Source organism: Trachurus trachurus (assembly GCF_905171665.1).
Source record: "Trachurus trachurus genome assembly, chromosome: 4".
Classification (NCBI taxonomy): Eukaryota; Metazoa; Chordata; class Actinopteri; order Carangiformes; family Carangidae; genus Trachurus; species Trachurus trachurus.
This window is the reverse complement of record NC_139898.1, coordinates 5,656,898-5,677,184: the sequence shown is the minus strand read 5'-3', so window position 1 is coordinate 5,677,184 and position 20,287 is coordinate 5,656,898. Positions and strand designations below refer to the sequence as shown.

Below are 20,287 nucleotides of genomic sequence, written 5' to 3'. Positions count from 1 at the left end.
GTGCTTTTTTTTGCAGGGGGGGGTTCGGCTGCCGGTGACTAGTCAAAGTTGGTGGGGATAATATACCAGCCTTTTGCGCCACCTGATCAGACATATCCCTACAGGGTGTGCTCTTATTGTCAAACAATAAACATGAGACATTAAATATATTCAGCTCCTCTGTCCTGTTGTCAACACATGCACACTTGCTGATCTGAGGTCTTTTCCTTTTTTTTTTGGCTTTTCATGCCTTTATTCAATAGGACAGTTGAGAGTGTGACAGGAAATGGGAGGCAGAGATGGGGGGAATGACATGCAGGATAGGGCCGTCCGATGCAGGACTCGAACCGGGGCCGCCTGCAGCGAGGACTATAGCCTCAACACATGGGGCGGGTGCTCTACCAACTGAGCTAAACACTGCCCCAGATCTGAGGTCTTTTCATACAAAAGACTTTATTAAAGTGAATGAAAGTAAATGTGATGCTTTCCATTACACAAATCATGACATTATGTGTGCAAGCACAAAAGTCTGGGTAGTAAATTATCAAATCCCAGTTGGAGCAGTACAACCATTCATGACCATCAATCTGAAGATAACACACAACAGAAAAGTGTCCAGGAAGAAAAGATCAACAAGAAAGTTTTCAAATTCTCCTCTGGTTTGAATGTTACATTTGTGATTTTAAGTTTTTGACCAAAAGATATGACTCCTGATCCCATGACACTGACTAAATTTGATATTTCCCCACAGTTCATTCAGCTCTTAGAAACATGAAAAGGAAAACAAAAAATAGGTATGTAAATGTAATGCATGTGTAGCCGATGTCGATCTGGCCCTCTGCGTTGTGTTTCTCATGGCCTGCCCTAGGTGGGGTTCGATCCCACGACCTCCCGCACCGGAGGCGACGATGCTAACCTCTTCGCCAAGAGGTTGACAACCACTTGGCGGGTTGGTTAGCACGTCTTTTATGGGTGGAGTGAGTGCACATCCGTTACACTCACCCCCGCTGAACTCACTCCACCCAGGGCATCCGGGTCACGGCACCACTGTAGCCGATGTCGATCTGGCCCTCTGCGTTGTGTTTCTCACGGCCTGCCCTAGGTGGGGTTCGATCCCACGACCTCCCGCACCGGAGGCGACGATGCTAACCTCTTCGCCAAGAGGTTGACAACCACTTGGCGGGTTGGTTAGCACGTCTTTTATGGGTGGAGTGAGTGCACATCCGTTACACATGTTGAGATCAAGCTACATCACAAGACACCAAACTATTAATGAGTAAATAATAGGTTTACATGTCTATTTACTTCTTACCCTTAACAGTAGGCTTACACAGAAGTTGGCATGGCAACAAACAACTTTATCATTGATATCAAACTGTAAGTAAATTTGTATTAACAGGATTAACAGGGTTTTTTTTTCATCATTGACACTGATGAAAACATTTCTTCACCTATCTGTGCTTGGTAATCAGATTTTTTATATACTGTCTTTGTGTCTGTTGTTTGTAGTGTGGATGTGTTGTTTTGTAGTCTGTGGAAATGTCACGGAAGTTTTCCCATCTTGATATGATTTGTCTTTAGCCATGAGATCAGAGCTCATTTACCAAGGTTATTGAATGAATGGGCTCTGATTAGGAGTCTTGTTTTGATAAATTTGAACCATTAATAATCATCCAAAATTTCCATTGAAAGACTTAAATACCCTGTTTGGAATAAATCAGACTGTAATTCATGACTGATGTTTAGCTCCGTAGTCTGGATTACAAAAAAAATGTTTTCAGAAAACTGATTATAAACAAATTTGAATGATGAGTAGGTTTTTCAAAGCCAAGGTCGTAATAATGAACATTCAGGTACGTTGCTCATCAAACTCCTGTGTGGCTACAGGAGTATATATCCTCAGAGTGTCACTTAGAGACTGCTATGCCAGATGTTAGACCAGCATACTTCAGTACATTTCTTTGGTCTCTTGCACCACCTTGTGGAAGGTTGGGGTTGTGCTCACAGTGGTAGCAGAGGAACCCACCACACTGCCCCACATGTCAGTGTGTGTGCTCCCATTTCTATAGAGGACTCCCTGAGAGCCTGAGAGATCACTCATCCTGGACAGACTCTGGGGCTCCTGCACCAACTGCCCTCCATTGCTTACTGGCCCTCCAACCATCAGGACTCTCTGAGATCCTGAAAGCCCTCCTGGCTGTAGGGTACCTCCCTGCACAAAGCAGGTCTGACTTCCTTTCAGCACTTTCATGGTCCCTGCAGGGACATTGCTCTCCACAACCATCATGGGCTGGGTTGGGGAGAGGTTTCCAGTGTGGAACAGGTTGGCACCATCTCCCTGGATCCCGCTTGACTCCACCAGCACCATGCTGGTGCCTTGGGATGGTCCACTAGACATTACAGTCTGACCCTGAACCACCATGCCAGGAGCGGGTCCAGTGTGGGTACCATTCATCAGTACCATGCTGGTGCCTTGGGATGGTCCACTAGACATTACAGTCTGACCCTGAACCACCATGCCAGGAGCGGGTCCAGTGTGGGTACCATTCACCAGTACCATGCTGGTGCCTTGGGATGGTCCACTAGACATTACAGTCTGACCCTGAACCACCATGCCAGGAGTGGGTCCAGTGTGGGTACCATTCACCAGTACCATGCCCTGCAGGTTGGTGGCTGGGGCTTCAGCCAGCAGCATGGTGTTCTGAACCTGTGGCTGGACTACATAGTGCACTGCTTGAAGCACAGGGGCTGTGGTGTAGTACATAGGCTGCTGTTGCTGTAGCAGGAGCATCTGGCCTTGACTTGCCATTGCCCCATTCACTGTAGACATACTTTCCTTTACTATCTGAGAATGCTTAGATGTCCTCCTATCCACCGTCTCCTCTGTTGTGGAGATGGTTGGTTGCACCCTGGGTGGAGGGGACAGCCGTGGGGCAGTTATCAAACTAGACCCAGAGGTCAGAGTGCTGATCGTGGTACTGGGTGGAGGAGAGCGCACCGGTTTGACTTCAGTCTGGATCTTCTTGCCTCCACACACTTCAGCCAGCGTCTTAAACTTTGGTCCGAGGTCATTGAGGAACTGCAGGTCATTGTCCGACTCCAGGAGGCTGCAGCAGCCCACTGAGCCAGCAGGAGAGCCCTGGCCCTCATAGTCATAGACCAACAGACCATCCTTCACTCCAGAGTTCTCATCCCCACTAGTGGCCTTCTGTTGAAAAGACATAAATACATCATTATCTTACATTAGCTTCCCCTTTTACACTACTATACCAACCTCTCTCATTTCATTACAAACATATCATAATTAGACATAGTTCTATTACAGTTTTTTTTCAATTGCTAACAAGCATTGGTCGAAACTGAAGTCACGCTTCCAAAACTGTTAACACAGTCTGCATTTCCATTATGCATCTCAGCTAAACTGTTCATCTCATCCCCAAAACGGTGCCTCACCAACAGAACACTTCATCCATGTCTCAAAATAAGCTTATTCATCCACAACACTGGCAGAAAGTCTCACTCTGGAAACAAACACTGTCATTGTTAGCACACTGAACTATAAAATACTAGCAACAGTTAGTATTAGGCTACATCAAATATATTTTAGCTTTTAGGTTTGAAGGTTTTTTTCAGATAAATCAGTATTTTATCATCGAAAAACATTTTAGCATTTCATTGAGTGCACTCAATTATTGTATTATATATTGTAACTAGAATGAATCAGCAACACAGCATTTCGCTTTACATACGTAATTACAGTAAATGTGTTGTGCATGGTGATTTACAGTCCCCCCCCCCCCCCCCCCCCCCCCCCCCCCCCCCCCCAAAATGATTTTACAGTAATGTAAATAAGTAAAGAATGAAAGCTGCTTCAGCAGTGGTCGGGTGCCAGGCAATTTTGGACAAATTTAGGCAATTCAACAAAGAGACAAAATAGGAAAATAACAAGAACATCAGCATTACATAAAACATTCTGTCTTAGCTGAGACTTGAACTCTCAACTCTAATACCAAGAACCATCTCCTAACTCATGGAGCTAGTTGGCTAGAGGTGAATCCTTGTGTGTTTCACATGTTTCCACATGTTTTGATCAACATCAGCAAACCAGTCAGTGACTGCAGCAGAGTGGTCAAATACCACATTACTTATACCCCACAGAAACAAATATTGTGTTTCTTGACCTCTGACCTCTCTGTACTCTATGGGTCCAACAAGACCAATGATGACACATCATCATGGCAGAGAGCAGCTCATACTGAAATGTTTGCTCCTCTCTGACCTGGGACATCCACAGTTACTTACCCCTTGAAAAAAGGGGTAACCCTTTAATTTCCAGGCCGTTAATTACGTCATAATATCAAGAAATTACCCAGAAATAATGATTAATTGCGTAGTAATGTCAAGAAATAGCCTAGAAATAACGGTCAATTTCATAGTAATGTTGAGAAATATAACCAGGAAATAACTTTTAATTGTGTAGAAATAGCCCAGTAATAATGATCAATTGTGTAGTAATGTTGAGAAATATAGCCCAGAAATAACAATTAATTGCATGGTAATGTCAAGAAATATAGCAAAGAAATGACACTCTAGTAATATAGACAAGTTGTAGTAGTAGAATTGCAGTGAATTACTGCTAAGTATTGGGTAATTACAGAGTAAATAGCCTGTTGTTTCCATGATATAGCAAGTACTTTCAGTGTGATTAACCTGATGTAATTGTAATTTCCACAGTCTTACCTTATGGTTAGCTGCAATATCTGTTTCCCAAAAGCAAATGGTAGATCTGGCAACTGCTGGAAATGTCACCATAGTTAACCCATAATTACCTTTCTGCTGCCTGCAAAGTGTAGTGGACTTTGTTCCTTAGAAACGTATGGGTAGTTTCAGCATAACTAACATGGTTATGAGAACTTCCACTGTAATAGTGGGTTAGGGTTAGGGTTACCCAAACTAAATGGATGTGAATGAAATGGTCATCTTCTCCATAAAAGTCCTACCACACAAAAAATAAAATACATTTAGCATGACGGCTAGTACATGGAGGACGCATTGACACATGCACACCACACACGCAGGCACACACACGCACGCACACTCACAGGAAGAAATCGCGGCAAAATAACTGTCTCTCTCTTGCTCAAAACAGCTCTTAAAACACACTACACGACAGAAAACACCATTCCAAACAGTTTTAGATTAACATTTGTTCATTAAATTGACAATAAAACTCAACAGATATAACTTTTAGGTCCCGGAGCCTCAACAACATACCTCTCGACTTTCACTCAAGAACAGCAGACTGACGAGAGAGAAGGGAGCGACGTGCGTCATATCCGCAGACTTTCAGAATAAAAGATCGGGTTTGTAAAGATGAAAGAAATACAAAAATAAAACCACAAAAATTTGAATGATACAGTATTAACAATAACAATAATCCATATTTGAAGTAAAAAGAAACCAAAACACATCATCTGATGGATTTTGGTGAAATTAATAACAATAAAATAAACACCAAAATGTGTAGTAGTTTCCTTTTTCTGTTTATCTGTGGCCCACAACATCATTTTAATTATTATTTTAATAATTATTATTCTATTCTAGCTGCATGTTGTATTTATAACCCACAGATAAACACACGTGGTATCGGATCGGTGCCTGTAACAAAGGAAACGACACATTTTATTGTTATTAATTTCACCAAAATCCATCTGATGATGTGTTTTAAGTTCTTTTTTACTTTAAATATGGATTATTGTTAATATAATTAAATTTTTGTGGTTTTATTTTTGTATTTCTTTCATTTTTACAAAACCGATCTTTTATTTTGAAAGTCTGCGGATATGACGCACGTCGCTCCCTTTCTCTCTCGTCAGTCTGCGCTGTTCCTGACTGAGAGAGGTATGTTGTTGAGGCTCCGGGACCGAAAAGTTACATTTGTTGAGTTTTATTGCCAATTTAATGAACAAATGTTAATCTAAAACTGTTTGGAATGGTGTTTTCTGTCGTGTAGTGTGTTTTAAGAGCTGTTTTGAGCAAGAGAGAGACAGTTATTTTGCCGCGATTTCTTCCTGTGTGTGTGCGTGAGTGTGCGTGCGTGTGTGTGCCTGCGTGTGTGTGTGTGGTGTGCATGTGTCAATGCGTCCTCCATGTACTAGCCGTCATGCTAAATGTATTTTATTTTTTGTGTGGTAGGACTTTTATGGAGAAGATGACCATTTCATTCACATCCATTTAGTTTTATGTGGCCATCATACAGGTATGTGTGTGGTTGCTCAGCCTCCATTGTTATGTTAGAGATGTTTACTTGTGTGTTTTACCATGTGAAGAAATGTGATAGTTTTTTGGGAGAAATAGTGCTGCATTTGTCAGTCTGTGCTGTTCCTGACTGAGAGAGGACTTTTATGGAGAAGATGACCATTTAATTCACATCCTTTTTGTTTTATGTTGCCATCATACAGGAATAAACCTGAGTGTGAACCCAGCCCTGCGTCCCGTGTTATTGTTCACAGAACACAACGCAGTAGTCGGGGCCTGCAGACCGTCCCGGCTACAGCTGGACTCCAGTAGCCTACTGCTGATACCGATGCCAACATTTTTGGTGGTATCGGAGGCATTTCCAATACTGTATCAGAAAGGGAATAACTCTACTGGGAATGTTCCAATACGCTTTAAAAATTATTAAAAACAACTGAAAACAGCTTCAATGTATTTTCTTCATGGGAACATGTGAATATGAGTTTTGAGATTTAACAGGACAACATCCCATTCATGTACTTTAATCTACTTTGCCTTTCTTCTATGAAGTTCAGAAAAAGGTGGATAGGTTATAGCAGGAATATTGTACACTTAATATAAAATGTGAAGGTAATTATCTCCTCCATTATTTGGAAATGGCTTCTATGTTCCTAAAAAGAGTTCATGTTGTGACATTTCATGGTACGTAGCTTATCTTTGTTGGAAAATATTTATACATTTGATCCAAATGGGTTACTGGGAAAGACTATTAGTGTAAGATCTTATTACCGTGTTAGTTATGTTGAAACTACCCATACGTTTCTAAGGAACAAAGCTCACTACACTTTACAGGCAGTGGAAAGGTAATTATGGGTTAACTACGGTGACATTTCCACTGGGCAAGACTATTACAGTGGAAGTTCTCATAACCATGTTAGTTATGCTGAAACTACCCATACGTTTCTAAGGAACAAAGTCCACTACACTTTGCAGGCAGCAGAAAGGTAATTATGGGTTAACTATGGTGACATTTCCAGCAGTTGCCAGATCTACCATTTGCTTTTGGGAAACAGATATTGCAGCTAACCTTAAGGTAAGACTGTGGAAATTACAATTACATCAGGTTAATCACACTGAAAGTACTTGCTATATCATGGAAACAACAGGCTATTTACTCTGTAATTACCCAATACTTAGCAGTAATTCACTGCAATTCTACTACTACAACTTGTCTATATTACTAAAGGTGTCATTTCTTTGCTATATTTCTTGACATTACCATGCAATTAATTGTTATTTCTGGGCTATATTTCTCAACATTACTACACAATTGATCATTATTACTGGGCTATTTCTACACAATTAAAAGTTATTTCCTGGTTATATTTCTCAACATTACTATGAAATTGACCGTTATTTCTAGGCTATTTCTTGACATTACTACGCAATTAATCATTATTTCTGGGTAATTTCTTGATATTATGACGTAATTAACGGCCTGGAAATTAAAGGGTTACCAAAAAAGGATTTTCTTTTCTCACCTGACCGTAGTACTGCACCAGGAAGTGGTGTGGCAGAGCCATATCATCATAAATTCCTCCACCTCCTGCTGATTCTCTGCTTTCAAACTCAGAATAGAAGCTAATCCTTCTGTTCTGGTTCATCCCTGCCCAATCTCTGTTGCCAACTGCAAAATTGGCCGCATTTAACCCATCCATGATATTGACTGACTGATCCATTGGTAGTGCAGCTTTGGTACCCATTCCGGTATCCACTTTCATCAAATCTCCACCCATCTGTGTTGGCATGTTCAGCAGTGGCACCTCCTGTAATTGGCCAAAGACCAAGTATTAGAGAGATTTATAGAGAGAGATTTATATCTGAATATTCTTGTCATTATTACTGAGGCAGCCCCCCCCCCCAAACGACAACTTCTAATACAGTCGTCACACACTTCTGGGTTTTCCATATACAGATAATGGCAAGATAAAGGTAAATACAGTGGACTTACTGTGTTCTCTCCCTGGCCTTCAGTGTGATAGTTAATGAGGTGTGATTTGGTGTCAAAAGGCATCTCAGTAAAGCCCCCTAGCAGACCGGCAGCTGCTCCACATTGGCAGAAGAGCAGCAACAGTGGAATGACTGTGAAAACAGCAGCAACATTTTAGTCTGAATTGATTGTGTGCATGTTGGTGTGGCGAATGCAGTGGTACTGTACTTTGGATCCTTAAAAAACTAGTTGCTGTTTCAGTTTGCCTGGCACAACATGATAAGATTACTGTACTGTACTGTCAAACTGTACTGTCAAACAGACAAACAATGTAGCTCATTATTACTGTAATAGTACCAGATGTTTCTGTAGCCATTCAGGTGTAAATTACTTGTGACACAGTACTGAAACTTGTAGTGTTTTCCCTCACTTGTAAGTGTCTATTAATCAAAGCTTCAAGTAAGGTACTACATGTTAATGTTACATATTTTGACTCAACTAAGATTGTGGATTCTTGAATGATGTCAATTTTACTTTTCCACTGGAACTACTGGTTCCTTGTATCTGAAGCATTTAAAGTTTATTAGTGATGAATTCCTACAAGAACAAACTGTAAAGTCAAGTGCTGCTGAACCTCTGTGGCTCACTATCAACTTGATGCCACAAAGTCATTTGAGGATGTGGCCATGCTTACGTGCTAACAGCAGCAGACCCAGGAAGAGTAGTCCAATGCCTGCAGGCCCGAATTCTGCTCCTTTGCTAAGCTGAGCGGCGGTACCTTGTCTTGCACACACCACTCCATCCTCACAGGTACAAACTTGGACTTTCACTTTCTGAGGTTCTGGACAGGCCTGTCCCTGCTCATCCTTCACTAAGAATTCCACTTCATAGGAACCAGGCCACAAGGTCTCCTGGGCCCTGAGGATAGCTGCAGTGTCTATTGGAGAAATGCATATAATCAATATGCTTTGTGCTAAAGTTTACAAAGGGTTTACAAGCTTATGATCTCAAACTGTGGAATACTTAAAGGGGAATTGCAGTTTCTTACAATCTGGACCTTATTTCTAGCATAAAATACGATCATTTACTCACCCAGGTAACTTTGGTGTCATTACAAGTCGTTCGGAGTAGCTCGGAGATGACATCATCCAGGTCAGAGGTTAGTAGGTCAACCTACAGACCCCGGGTGTTGATAACAGCTAACCCCAGACTCAGAGGGGAATAGTACTAGCGTATCATAACAAAATATTGGTGAATGAACGAGGCAGATAATGTGTTATTTAGAGGCCGCATTCCGCTGCCCTGTAGACTCACATTATATGGATATACGCGGCTCTCGGCTGGATATAATTTCGTCGGAACTTGTAATGACACCAAAGTTATCTGGGTGAGTAAATGATCGTATTTTATGCTAGAAATAAGGTCCAGATTGTAAAAAAAAAAAAACGGCAATCCTTCTTTAATGTTTGTCTCTACAGATTGCAACAGTATTCTCTTCTCACCATTAAGATGCTCCACTTGCCACTTTCCTTCGGTGCCCTCTGGGACAATTGCAAAGTCAAAGGGAGGTCCGTTGGGGAAGTCATCCTCATCTTTGGCATTCACAACAACAGCATCAGCCGTGGTGCAAATAGTCTGGACATTACTGGTCAGGGTGGGGCAGTGATCATTAACATCCTCCACCTGGATGGCTACAGTGCCAGTGGCTGTCTTACCAGGCATGTCTAGGTTGGCAAAGCACAAAAAGAACAGATCATTCAGCATCTGCTTTATATACCACCCCTTTCTTAGGGTGTTTTCACACATGTTTAGTGCGCACCCTAGTGCGCACCAAATGTTAAAATGATAGCCTACATTGTTTCATTTTTTCAGTTAGTGCAGTTGCTTTCACACCTGCTTTTTGTCACTCGGAACCAAACTTGGAGAGCGTCATGTCTCCATACCGGTTGAAATCTGGAAGCGCTGATTGATAAAACTTTCATGATGGAGACTCAAGAGCCGGTCATTTATTTCTAAATTGTTTGTATGTATAACTCTTGGCAAATGATAGTTCCGATCTACTTTTCTAGTTTGGTTCTTCACACATCAACTAGTGCGCACTAGAGTTCAGCTGGAGCGGAACCAAGACCACCTCCTCAGGCCGCACTAGTTTTGGTGCGCATTAGAGTGCGATGGTGCTTTCACACTGACCCAAACTGGACCAAATTTAGTGCGAGCTAAATTTAGAGCGCACTAACACTGCAGGTGTGAAAGCACCCTTAGACACTAGTTCAGAAGCAAACATTTCACTCTTCCTGCCACTTGACATCAGGTTTTCTTGCTTGTGATGTCTCTGAGGATGCAGATTTTTGCTGTATTGATAGGAGTTAGAGTTCTCTTGTCAAAATGCAGACTGTGCAGGTATGCAAGTACCTGGGACTTAACTGGTCACGAGTTTGTGTTAACTTGCATGTTCCACTTCCTATTCAGTATTGTTATGATTCCCAGGAGGCAGTCCATTCTGCCTTGCCTCTTCAGAAGTCCAAGGTCTGGACACTTCTACTTACCTACTGTATATATTTCTAAAAGTTGTAGAATTTTAGACATCAGAATGAAATAACATATGGAATGTAAAAGGTGTGTCCAAACTTTTAATTTGTGTAGTGTGCTGGAAAATTATACCTTCTAAAATGCAGAGCACTTGAGCAAAGTATGTCCCATTGACCAGGTGAGGAGATTCTCTGTCAGGCATCTTGTTCAGTCTGATGTCAGCTGTCTTTGGGTCGATAGTTAGCCAGTTGCCTGGGTCTGAGCCCTTGACATATCTACAGAACAAAGGTACAGTTACAGGTACAGACAGGTCAGTTATCGTTATTGGATGTGGAAAATCAACCTGATACTATAGTTTTAACTGTACAAAAATTCATGTGTGTCTGTGTTTACTGACTTGACATTCTCAGCTGGCTCCCCAGTGTCTCCATCTATTGCAGGGTAGCGGGCAATAACGTCATTAATGTTGACTGAAGTGTCTCCCTCAGAGATGGGAATGGCCTTGACTTTGGGGTCAAAATGTGCACCCTCAGGCTGGTCCGTCACCTTGATTTTGATTGAATAGGTATTATATGTAGTCACACCTCCAGATGCACCTCCCCCACCGGGAGCTCCCCCTGTACCTCCGGAGCCAGGTGCCCCAGATCCAAATGGTTCAGCCTTGTTTCTCACAGCAATTCCCAGGTCAAGATCTTTGACATCCTCGTAATTTACAGTCTGTGAAATCGAACACACAATCACAAAGAGAACACATTATAACAATGTTACCAGCATTTGGCAATCAAGACCACTAAACACATTTTTGGTTCCAGCCGTAATGTTTAGGTAATGTTGCTTTGATGTGTAATTTTCACTTGTTCTGAACATTAAAAAAAAAAAACAATTGGCAGGTTTTTAACTATTCATAATGAATGATATGTGTTGTCTTTGCCAGATTGCTGAGCATCACTAGCCCCCCAGAATCACCACCTTAATGTTATGGACATGCAGGTCTGCATAGATTCATGGTGCAGATGGCTAGTCTGTTGGTCTGTTAACACTGGTATTTTCTCTTATGTCTATATCTATAGCTATAGTGTATCTGTATATTTGTATATCTGTGTCTCACCTGCAATCTAATAGCAGATTTGGCTTCGCTCACCAGTTTTTTTTATATTTATTTTCTGTATTTCTAAATACTAAGTTACTGCTCAAACTTGAACTTGAACTTGCAGCAAACAATCAAGATCTCATGGTCAGCTTTGTAACCGCACAACTACAGCTGGTGAGCCTGAGCTCAGGGCGCATTTGCAGATTTGTCTTCACTTGCAAATCTAAAGAAATATATAAGTCTTTTTTTTTTCTTTTTTTTTTTACACATTTACAAATCTGGTTACGCACACATAGATTCTGAATACATATTTTGCAGATTCATGTACACACACACAAATGCCAGCACACATGTACAAATCTGGTTACACACACACAGATTGAGATACAAATTTGCAAATAATTAACAATAATACCATCATACTTCATTTTTCTAGTCATGTATACACCATCTCCTTTCGAGGATTTCATTTCAGTACCTTGTCGAGCATTAAGATACCCTCGTTGGTGTCTGGGTCGGTTTTGATGCTGAAGTACCCGGCCTCGTTGCCTTTCACAATATCAAACACAGCTTCCCAGTTTTCTGTCCCCTCCAGGTCCAGGTCCTCTGCTTTGAGTCTCATCACCTCCACACCTTCAGTATTCTCCTCAATACTGCCCTCATACTGCAAGTAAAACACATGATGAAATCAATGTATCAGGCTACATTTCAGCAGGATTTGAGTATCATCATCTCTGACATCCACATTTGCAATATATTCCTTAAGCCTATCCGGAAACCATTTCTTTTTGCACCAATATACAGAATAATATGTTGACATTGACAAGTGAAAGAAAGAAAGCTACCTCATCTTTTTCCAGAGTGGGAAGGTTGTCATTTACGTCTCGGACATTAATGGTAACAGTGGTGGTTGCAGTGAGTCCCTCTGGCTTCCCGTTGAGGTCTTGACCTTTCACTGTAAGAGTGTACTTATCTGCTGTCTGAAATAATAAAATAGCCATAAATAACTTTGTGAAAGTCTGGGCCAATACCCATACTGATGTTGTAAATAACAATTTTGCCGATAGCCAAGGCTGGTACTGATGTTTTTCTCTGTTGTTTCTTCCTCTTTTGCATAAAGCAAACCAAAAAATCTTCATTACTCACAAAAAAACGATTTTCGCTTACTTAAAGGGACTTGGGGCAGGATTTGTGAAAACATACATTTTAAGTTTGTTTGTTTTTTTTGAATAATGTTTTTATTATGATAAATACACAAATAAAATTGAAACACAAAGCATTCTTCTTTTTGAGTATCAAAGAACAATTAACTAAAATGTAAAAACAGTTTGATTTTCATGTTCTATTTCATATAACAAAACACGAATACGCCTACCGGTATTTTGAAAGAGTATTCCATAATTTAATTTAATGAGGGGCCCCCTCCTGCCCTGGGCTAGGACAACAGACCTCTTTGGGGAATAAGTCTTCAGATGCACACTCACAGATACAGAGTAGAAGAAGGGAAAAGGGGAGATATAGCACACACTTAGATTATAACTTTTGTCACCTCAGATGTAAGTTGCGGACTCAAGCTTCTGCCATTTTTAGCTTAAAATCTCCTCAAACGTGTTGCAGAAAATCCTATTCTGCCCCCACTTTTGTCTGATATGCATACGGATTTCTGTAGATGTCAGGCCTCGTTTTGCTATGCCCCCCCCCCAAAAAAAAAGGAGAACAAAAAAACTGTCTTCTCCTTTGAATCAGCACAATATGCCACATAACAGATAAACATCAGCCTTTGCCATCAGTATTTTCCGACAGCCGATGGCAGTCAATGAGGAGGATATTGGCTGATACAAATGCCTATGCCTGGACCCCGGGGCGCTCCTTTGTGTGCGACCCACTACAGCCCGCTCGTACCGTTTTGTTTGTTTGTTTGTTTTTATGTATGTTACATGTATCAAGCGTCTCTGAGTGCAGTGTGCATGAGTTTTTTCAACGCTGGTGGTAAAAGATGTGGAACCTGGGATGGACTATGCAACTCATTGTATTCCTTTTCGCCCTCACGCTGGTTTGCAGCGCGTGTCAAGGGGCAAATCCCATTCAGCAGCATGGCGACCGAGTCGTCTTGAGCAGAGAACTTCTCTTGTCTCTGCGCTTCTCATCTGGGGGCGAAAGACCGACTGATCTGCCAGCGGAGTTTTTTGTGCCCCTCCACTTTGTCCGGAATCCCCCCCGGCGGCCACCGCGGAGGAAAAGAGGCAGGAGAGGAGGTATCAAGCGCAGAGTTAAAAAGCTCTGCCTGGATGACCGACGCCGATTACCCCCCCTACCCTCAGTCTTCCTATCCAACGCGCAGTCTTTGAGGCGCAACATAGATGAACTGGAGGCCCTGGCAATATCGAGACGGGAGATTAAAGAATGCTGCCTACTTGGGATCACCGAGACGTGGCTCAACGAGAACGACCTGGATAACGAGATGGCGCTGACAGGATTCGGCGTTCCCATCAGACTGGACCGCTCCCGTGATGTGACGGGGAAGTGTCGGGGTGGAGGTGTTTGCTTCTACGTAAATCAGAGGTATTGCAAATCTATTCATGTGCGGGAGAGAATTTGCACCCCGACGTTGAATTACTTACCATCTCTCTACGTCCCTTCTATTTACCGAGGGAGTTCCCCCAACCTTTTTTCACTCTGCTGTACTGTCATCCCCGAGCAAACGCCACTGCAGCTACACAAGTGATTATGGAGCTATCTCACAGACTGGACACAATTTGCAGTGACGCTCCCAAATTTTATTTGGGGGACATGAACCACGTCCGTTGGGATAAAGTCCTGCTGACATATGAACAATATGTGACTTGTCCAACCACACAAAAGTTCACTACACTTGATTTGTGCTATGGCAACGTTAAGGAAGGTTATAAGTCTATCCTCATGCCTGGTTTGGGGGCCTCATATCACAATAGCATCCTCCTTGTGCCAACCTATGTTCCATGCATCAGACGCCAGGAGAGAAAGATAAAAACAGTTAAATTATGGACTGATGACAATATCTCTTCCCTTCAAGCTTGTCTGGAGTGCACAGATTGGCAATGTTTTTTAGATGGATGTGGTGACAACCTAGATGAACTTGCTGACACGGTCTCATCTTATGTTACTTTTTGTGTGGACTCTGTTATCCCAGTGAAAAATGTTGTTGTTTTCCCAAATAATAAGCCATGGGTAACAAAAGACCTCAAGTCCGTTATTAATAAGAAAAAAAAGGCCTTCTTCCTGGGGGATCCCTATGAGATCAAAGCAGCATCCAGAGAAGTTAGAGCTGAAATAGGCAAAGCCAAAAGTAAGTACAGGGAAAGAATTGAAAAACAATATACAAATGGGGATCTTAGGTCAGCCTGGAACGGGATCAAATCTATGGCTGCAATCAACCAGTAGAGTCCAGTCAGTTAATCAGTGTTGATGGTGTTAAAGATGACTGTTTACCTGATGCTTTTAACACATTCTTCCTTCGTTTTGAAAGGTCTGATCTTAACAGTGAAGTCTCTAGGTTAAAGAACACCTTGACTCCTAGGAGCGACATTTTGATATGCAATGAACAAGTCAAGGTTTTATTTAAAAAAACAAAAAAGAGAAAGGCCTCTGGTCCTGATTCTATCTGTGGTCGTACACTCCACCACTGTGCCGAACAACTCAGTGGTATCTTCACCCTCCTTTTCCAGTTGTGCATTGATAGCTGTATGCTCCCTTCAATTTGGAAATCTTATTTTATAATTCCCATTCCTAAGGTCAGCAAACCCAGAGAATTAAAGGACTTTAGACCTGTGGCGCTTACCTCTCTGGTGGCAAAAAACCTAGAGAAAATCCTCACTCTGGTTGAGGGCAAACTTGACCCACTTCAGTTCGCATATCAAACAAACAAAGGTGTGGACGATGCCAAAATATTTATCTTAGACAAAATTTTTAAACACTTGGAGAAACCCAAAACTCATGCTAGACTGCTATTTGCAGACTTTTCATCAGCTTTTAACAAGATGCAGCCATACATTTTAATTGAGAGGCTGGCTGCCTATTTTAACTTGCCGGATCAGCTTTTAACTTTGTTCTTAAATTTTTTAACTAACAGGACACAGCAGGTTTTAGTAAATAGTAATTTATCTAATATCATGGTGTCCAGTACAGGGTCTCCACAAGGCTGTGTCCTCTCTCCTTTGCTTTTTATCTTATACATGGACAGCTGCAGGTCCACAAAAGAGGACAGTTTTCTGGTAAAATTTTCAGATGACACCGCTGTACTGTCTCTTCTGCGAGATGCAGAGTTTGACCATGGTCATGTACTCACTGAGTTTGCCAAGTGGTGCAATGATAGTTTCCTGGATTTAAATGTCTCTAAGACAAAGGAACGTATCATTGACTTCAGGAGAAACAGGCCAATTGTCAAAGCAAGCAGGATTCACAGTGAGGATGTAGAAGTTGTAAATTCTTACAAATATCTGGGCACGATGTTTGACTCTCAGCTGAGGTTCGACATCAACACTGAGACGGTGGTCAAACGTGCCCAGCAGAGAATCTATTTGTTGCGCAGGATTAACTCCTTCGGAGTCTCTAAAGTTATTCTTCACACTGCATATTTATCATTTATCGAGAGCCTCCTCACCTTTTCCTTCATTTGCTGGTTCAACAATCTAACGGTAAAAGATAGGAAATGTTTGAACAGTATTGTAAAAGTGTGTTCTAACATTATTGGCATTAGGTTGTGTGACTTGAACTCTCTTTGGGAGAAACGTGTCTTACAAAGAGCCAAAAGCATTATGAATCATGATCATGTTCTCAAAAATGAATTTGCACTTATGCCGTCAGGCCGGCGCTATGCGCTGCCTCCCAGAAAGACCAATAGATATGGCAGGTCATTTGTTCCCTCAGCAGTCGTGCTGTTAAATGCTGAGTTGACTATGTGAATCCTTCTTATTTATATGTATGTATACATATATATATTTATATTATCTTCATAGAAATACATATACATATATTTTTTTACCTCTTATTCTTATTCTTAACATTGTTACTTTTTTATTCTCCTAAGATTGCACTTGACCGTCATTGCCTCGTGTGTTACGAGTTTTATTTATACTTTTAGATATGAGTTACATTTGTACATTCCTATGTTCCATCATGCTACCTCTGACATGTGTGTTAGGCTGTGTGTGACTGACTGTATGTGTATGGTGGATTGTAGAAACTGAATTGCCCTGCGGGGATTAATAAAGTCTTCTGTTACTGTTACTGTTACTGTTAGCCGAAAATGAAAACAACACTGTTGCTGTAGTTTATATTGTACCTCTCTGTCGAAAAGGTTTTTGACCCTGATGGTCCCATCAGCGTCAATGTAGAACATGTCAGCGAGTGGATCCTGATCTATGATGCTGTAGGCAATCTGGGAGTTCTGATTCCCTGGTTCATCAGCATCAGTTGCAAAGACTTTTATTACTGAGGTTCCTGTGAAAACAGAATTGAAAGTAGTAAGTTATAGTTAAGTTGTACTCAATAGTTGTTCACATTTATTGTTTGTCACATGATGTATATCTTTGGTGCCCAATGAATGCTGTGACATTTCATCTGCAAAGCTTTTCTGAATAGGCTGCTTGTATTTGCTCATTGCAAACCGTATTAGCCATGTTAGGCAGATTCACTAAGGCCGGCTGATAGTATCGTCTACTGTACTTCATAATCATTGGCTCATTCACAGCTAGTCACATCAAGTCATATTCGTGTGGGGATACTGTACAGACAAACTCTCTTACTTCACCATGTGTTATATCCATGTTTCATGTTTCATGTTTATACTTTGTATCATTTATACTCCAAAGAGCAAACAGTTTTCACCTAATCTAATTTTGGAACCATTTGGTAGGGTTAGGCTTAGTCTGTGTGTTTCTGACTGAAATATGATTATTTCATTAGGGCCAGATACAGCACGCTTTCATTTTTCTATGGACCATGACACTGCCAGTAAATCACAAAGACATGTGATAAAACTAAAGTATACTGTGAAAAATTATTTGCCCCCCTTTCTTCTTTGCATATTTGTCACAAGATCATTGAACACATTTTTATATTAGAATAAATAAATAAAAACCTCCCTTGTTAAATCATGAACTAACTGGGATAAACCACCTTTTTTTTTTTTTTTGGAAAGCTATAGGCCAGATCACTGCCAAACCTGTTGAATCAAGGAATCACTTAAATAGAACCTGTCTGACAAAGTAAAGTATAGCTCAAAGATCTTCAAAAGCAACATATCATGTCGTGATCTAAAGAAATTCAAGCACAAAAACAAAACAACACCAACTGTTAATCACCAGAATACTGTGAAAACCATAGCAGCAAATCATGCTTCTATTTTGTGTGTGTGTATATGCTTACAATTCATGAACAATATAAAGAAACACAACCCACTTATTATAACATTGCTCCATAAATGATCCACAGGGCACCTAATACAGTCACATTACCTGACATTGAAGAGTTTTTTTAATGGGTGAGTCAATCCATGTTTTTGTTTGTGATGTTTATATGCATGTATATCAGTACACAAGAATGTCTACTCGTGGTTGCACAGTATTCCAATGATCAACAGGTGGCAGTGACGTGCCATGAAACACAGTAATGCACCAACAACGAGCAGGGGAGGGGAGGACAGTCAGTTTCAAATGCTGTCAAAATCATCTTTGTAAATGCTTTCTGAGGAAGAAAATAAAGAACAAAAGAAAGAAGAAAACAAAAGCACTGTAGATAGTGCTTTTTGGCAAGTAAGGCTGAATGCAAACAACTCTAGGGCACCTATGAAACGCTGAGGATATAAGGATTGACAGAAACACTAACCTATAGCACTGAGCTCATCCACCTCTCCCTGCGGGATGTCTCCAAACACTGGAGGGTTGTCATTCTCATCTATAACCTTGAACCGTATGACAATTTTTTCTTCTGCCAGCCGGCCATTATTGTACATAGCAACACCAGACAGCTGAAACAACAGAAGAAAGACTCACAAACAGCCAGCGAGTTCAATTTGTAGCAAATGTTTGTCAGATATGTCAATATCAAATATAAAAAGCAGTAATGCTGAATATCATGTCAGGAAACGTGATATCAAAATGATAAAGTAGAGCAAAATAGAAGCTGACATAGATCACTCACATTGTACGTATGAATGACTTCCCTATCAAGTACGCCTGTCACACGAACAAATCCACTATAAGGGTCGACAAAAAACAGATTGAGTGGATCCCGGTTCGCACCAATGCCTTCCAGGGAGTAGCGAATATTCCCATTGCCATTATCAAAATCTGAATGAATCTGAAACAGAAAGAAGAGTCAGCTGAACAGTGATTGATTTCACAGTGTAATTTCAACACATCAGACACAAACAACAAAACATGTTCGTATCAGGAAAAATTAGAACTAGAAGCTGTAATGTTTGAAAACTATCTGTAAAGGCCCTTTCACACCGCGGACGTAACGAATAAACGACACGAAATTGCAAAATATTCGCAGCCAAATATTTCGCATCAAAACCATTCACACCGGCGGCGACGCGAATATGCGACGATGCGACAATTAAATTCCAAAGTTTCGCTTTGCGACGGGTGGTTCTTCGCCTCCACGTCATTTCTAATCTGTTAATTATCCCTCATGTATTCGCTGCTACGTTATGCCACTGTTGTCTTGTTACCAACTTCACTCAACACAGCAGCAGCTCACTGTCTGATCACTGATCAATATCTGATCACTGTCCTGACAGTATGGACACACTCTATTGCTATTTCTCCTCTTTCCACTTACCCCCCCTCTTCCTCTCCTCCTCTCTCCTCTTCCTCCCTCCTCCTCCTCTCTTCTCCTCCTCCTCCTCCTCCTCTTCCTCTCTCCTCCGAGACACAGGTTATTTATTGTTTACATTAGCGGCCAAGCACGTGTCCATGCGCCCGCGTGTGTGTGTGTGCGTGTGTCTGTGTGTGTGTACGTGCCCAGAGAGATGGCAGGTGGAGGGGCTGACTGGCAGAGATGAGAGCAAAGATGGTGAAACAACAACTTATTTTTCCTGTGAGAGACTGTGCGGCCACCGTCTGTTATGGGAAACAGCTGCGTGTGTTCTGACGTGGTGGGTGTGACGTGGCCTACCTCCTTTTCACGCCACATGATTGGTTGATGCGTTTATTCGCCGGGCGAAAGCTCAGAAAAATCGACCTCGCTCCGAAAAAAAATTGTGCCGCATTTTCGCCGCGAAACATTCGCGGTCGGTGTGAAAGGACTCGTGATGAAAACCGGGGTTCGAAAAAAAATATTGACGCGCGAATTATTCGCACGAAAAATACGTCTCCGGTGTGAAAGGGCCTTAAAGGACAGATGCACAAAACAAACTCTCAACCATCAGTGCAATAAATGTTCATCTGCCCCTTAAAGGTATAGTATGTAGGAATTAC

The 20,287-nt window shown here is 41.5% G+C and overlaps 1 protein-coding gene across 1 annotated transcript; it reads right to left on the bottom strand.

Annotated features, from left to right (window-relative positions):
• Positions 1-1,927: 1,927 nt before the first annotated feature.
• Positions 1,928-20,003, bottom strand: LOC310984710 (desmoglein-2.1-like; the record flags this gene model as incomplete). Its single annotated transcript, XM_083970024.1, has 13 exons — positions 1,928-3,187; positions 7,758-8,042; positions 8,228-8,358; positions 8,901-9,143; positions 9,709-9,930; positions 10,868-11,010; positions 11,133-11,452; positions 12,304-12,489; positions 12,671-12,805; positions 17,146-17,303; positions 18,690-18,831; positions 19,005-19,163; positions 19,986-20,003. 13 exons carry the CDS (start codon positions 20,001-20,003, stop codon positions 1,928-1,930), a joined length of 3,402 nt encoding a protein of 1,133 aa, XP_083826150.1.
• Positions 20,004-20,287: the final 284 nt, after the last annotated feature.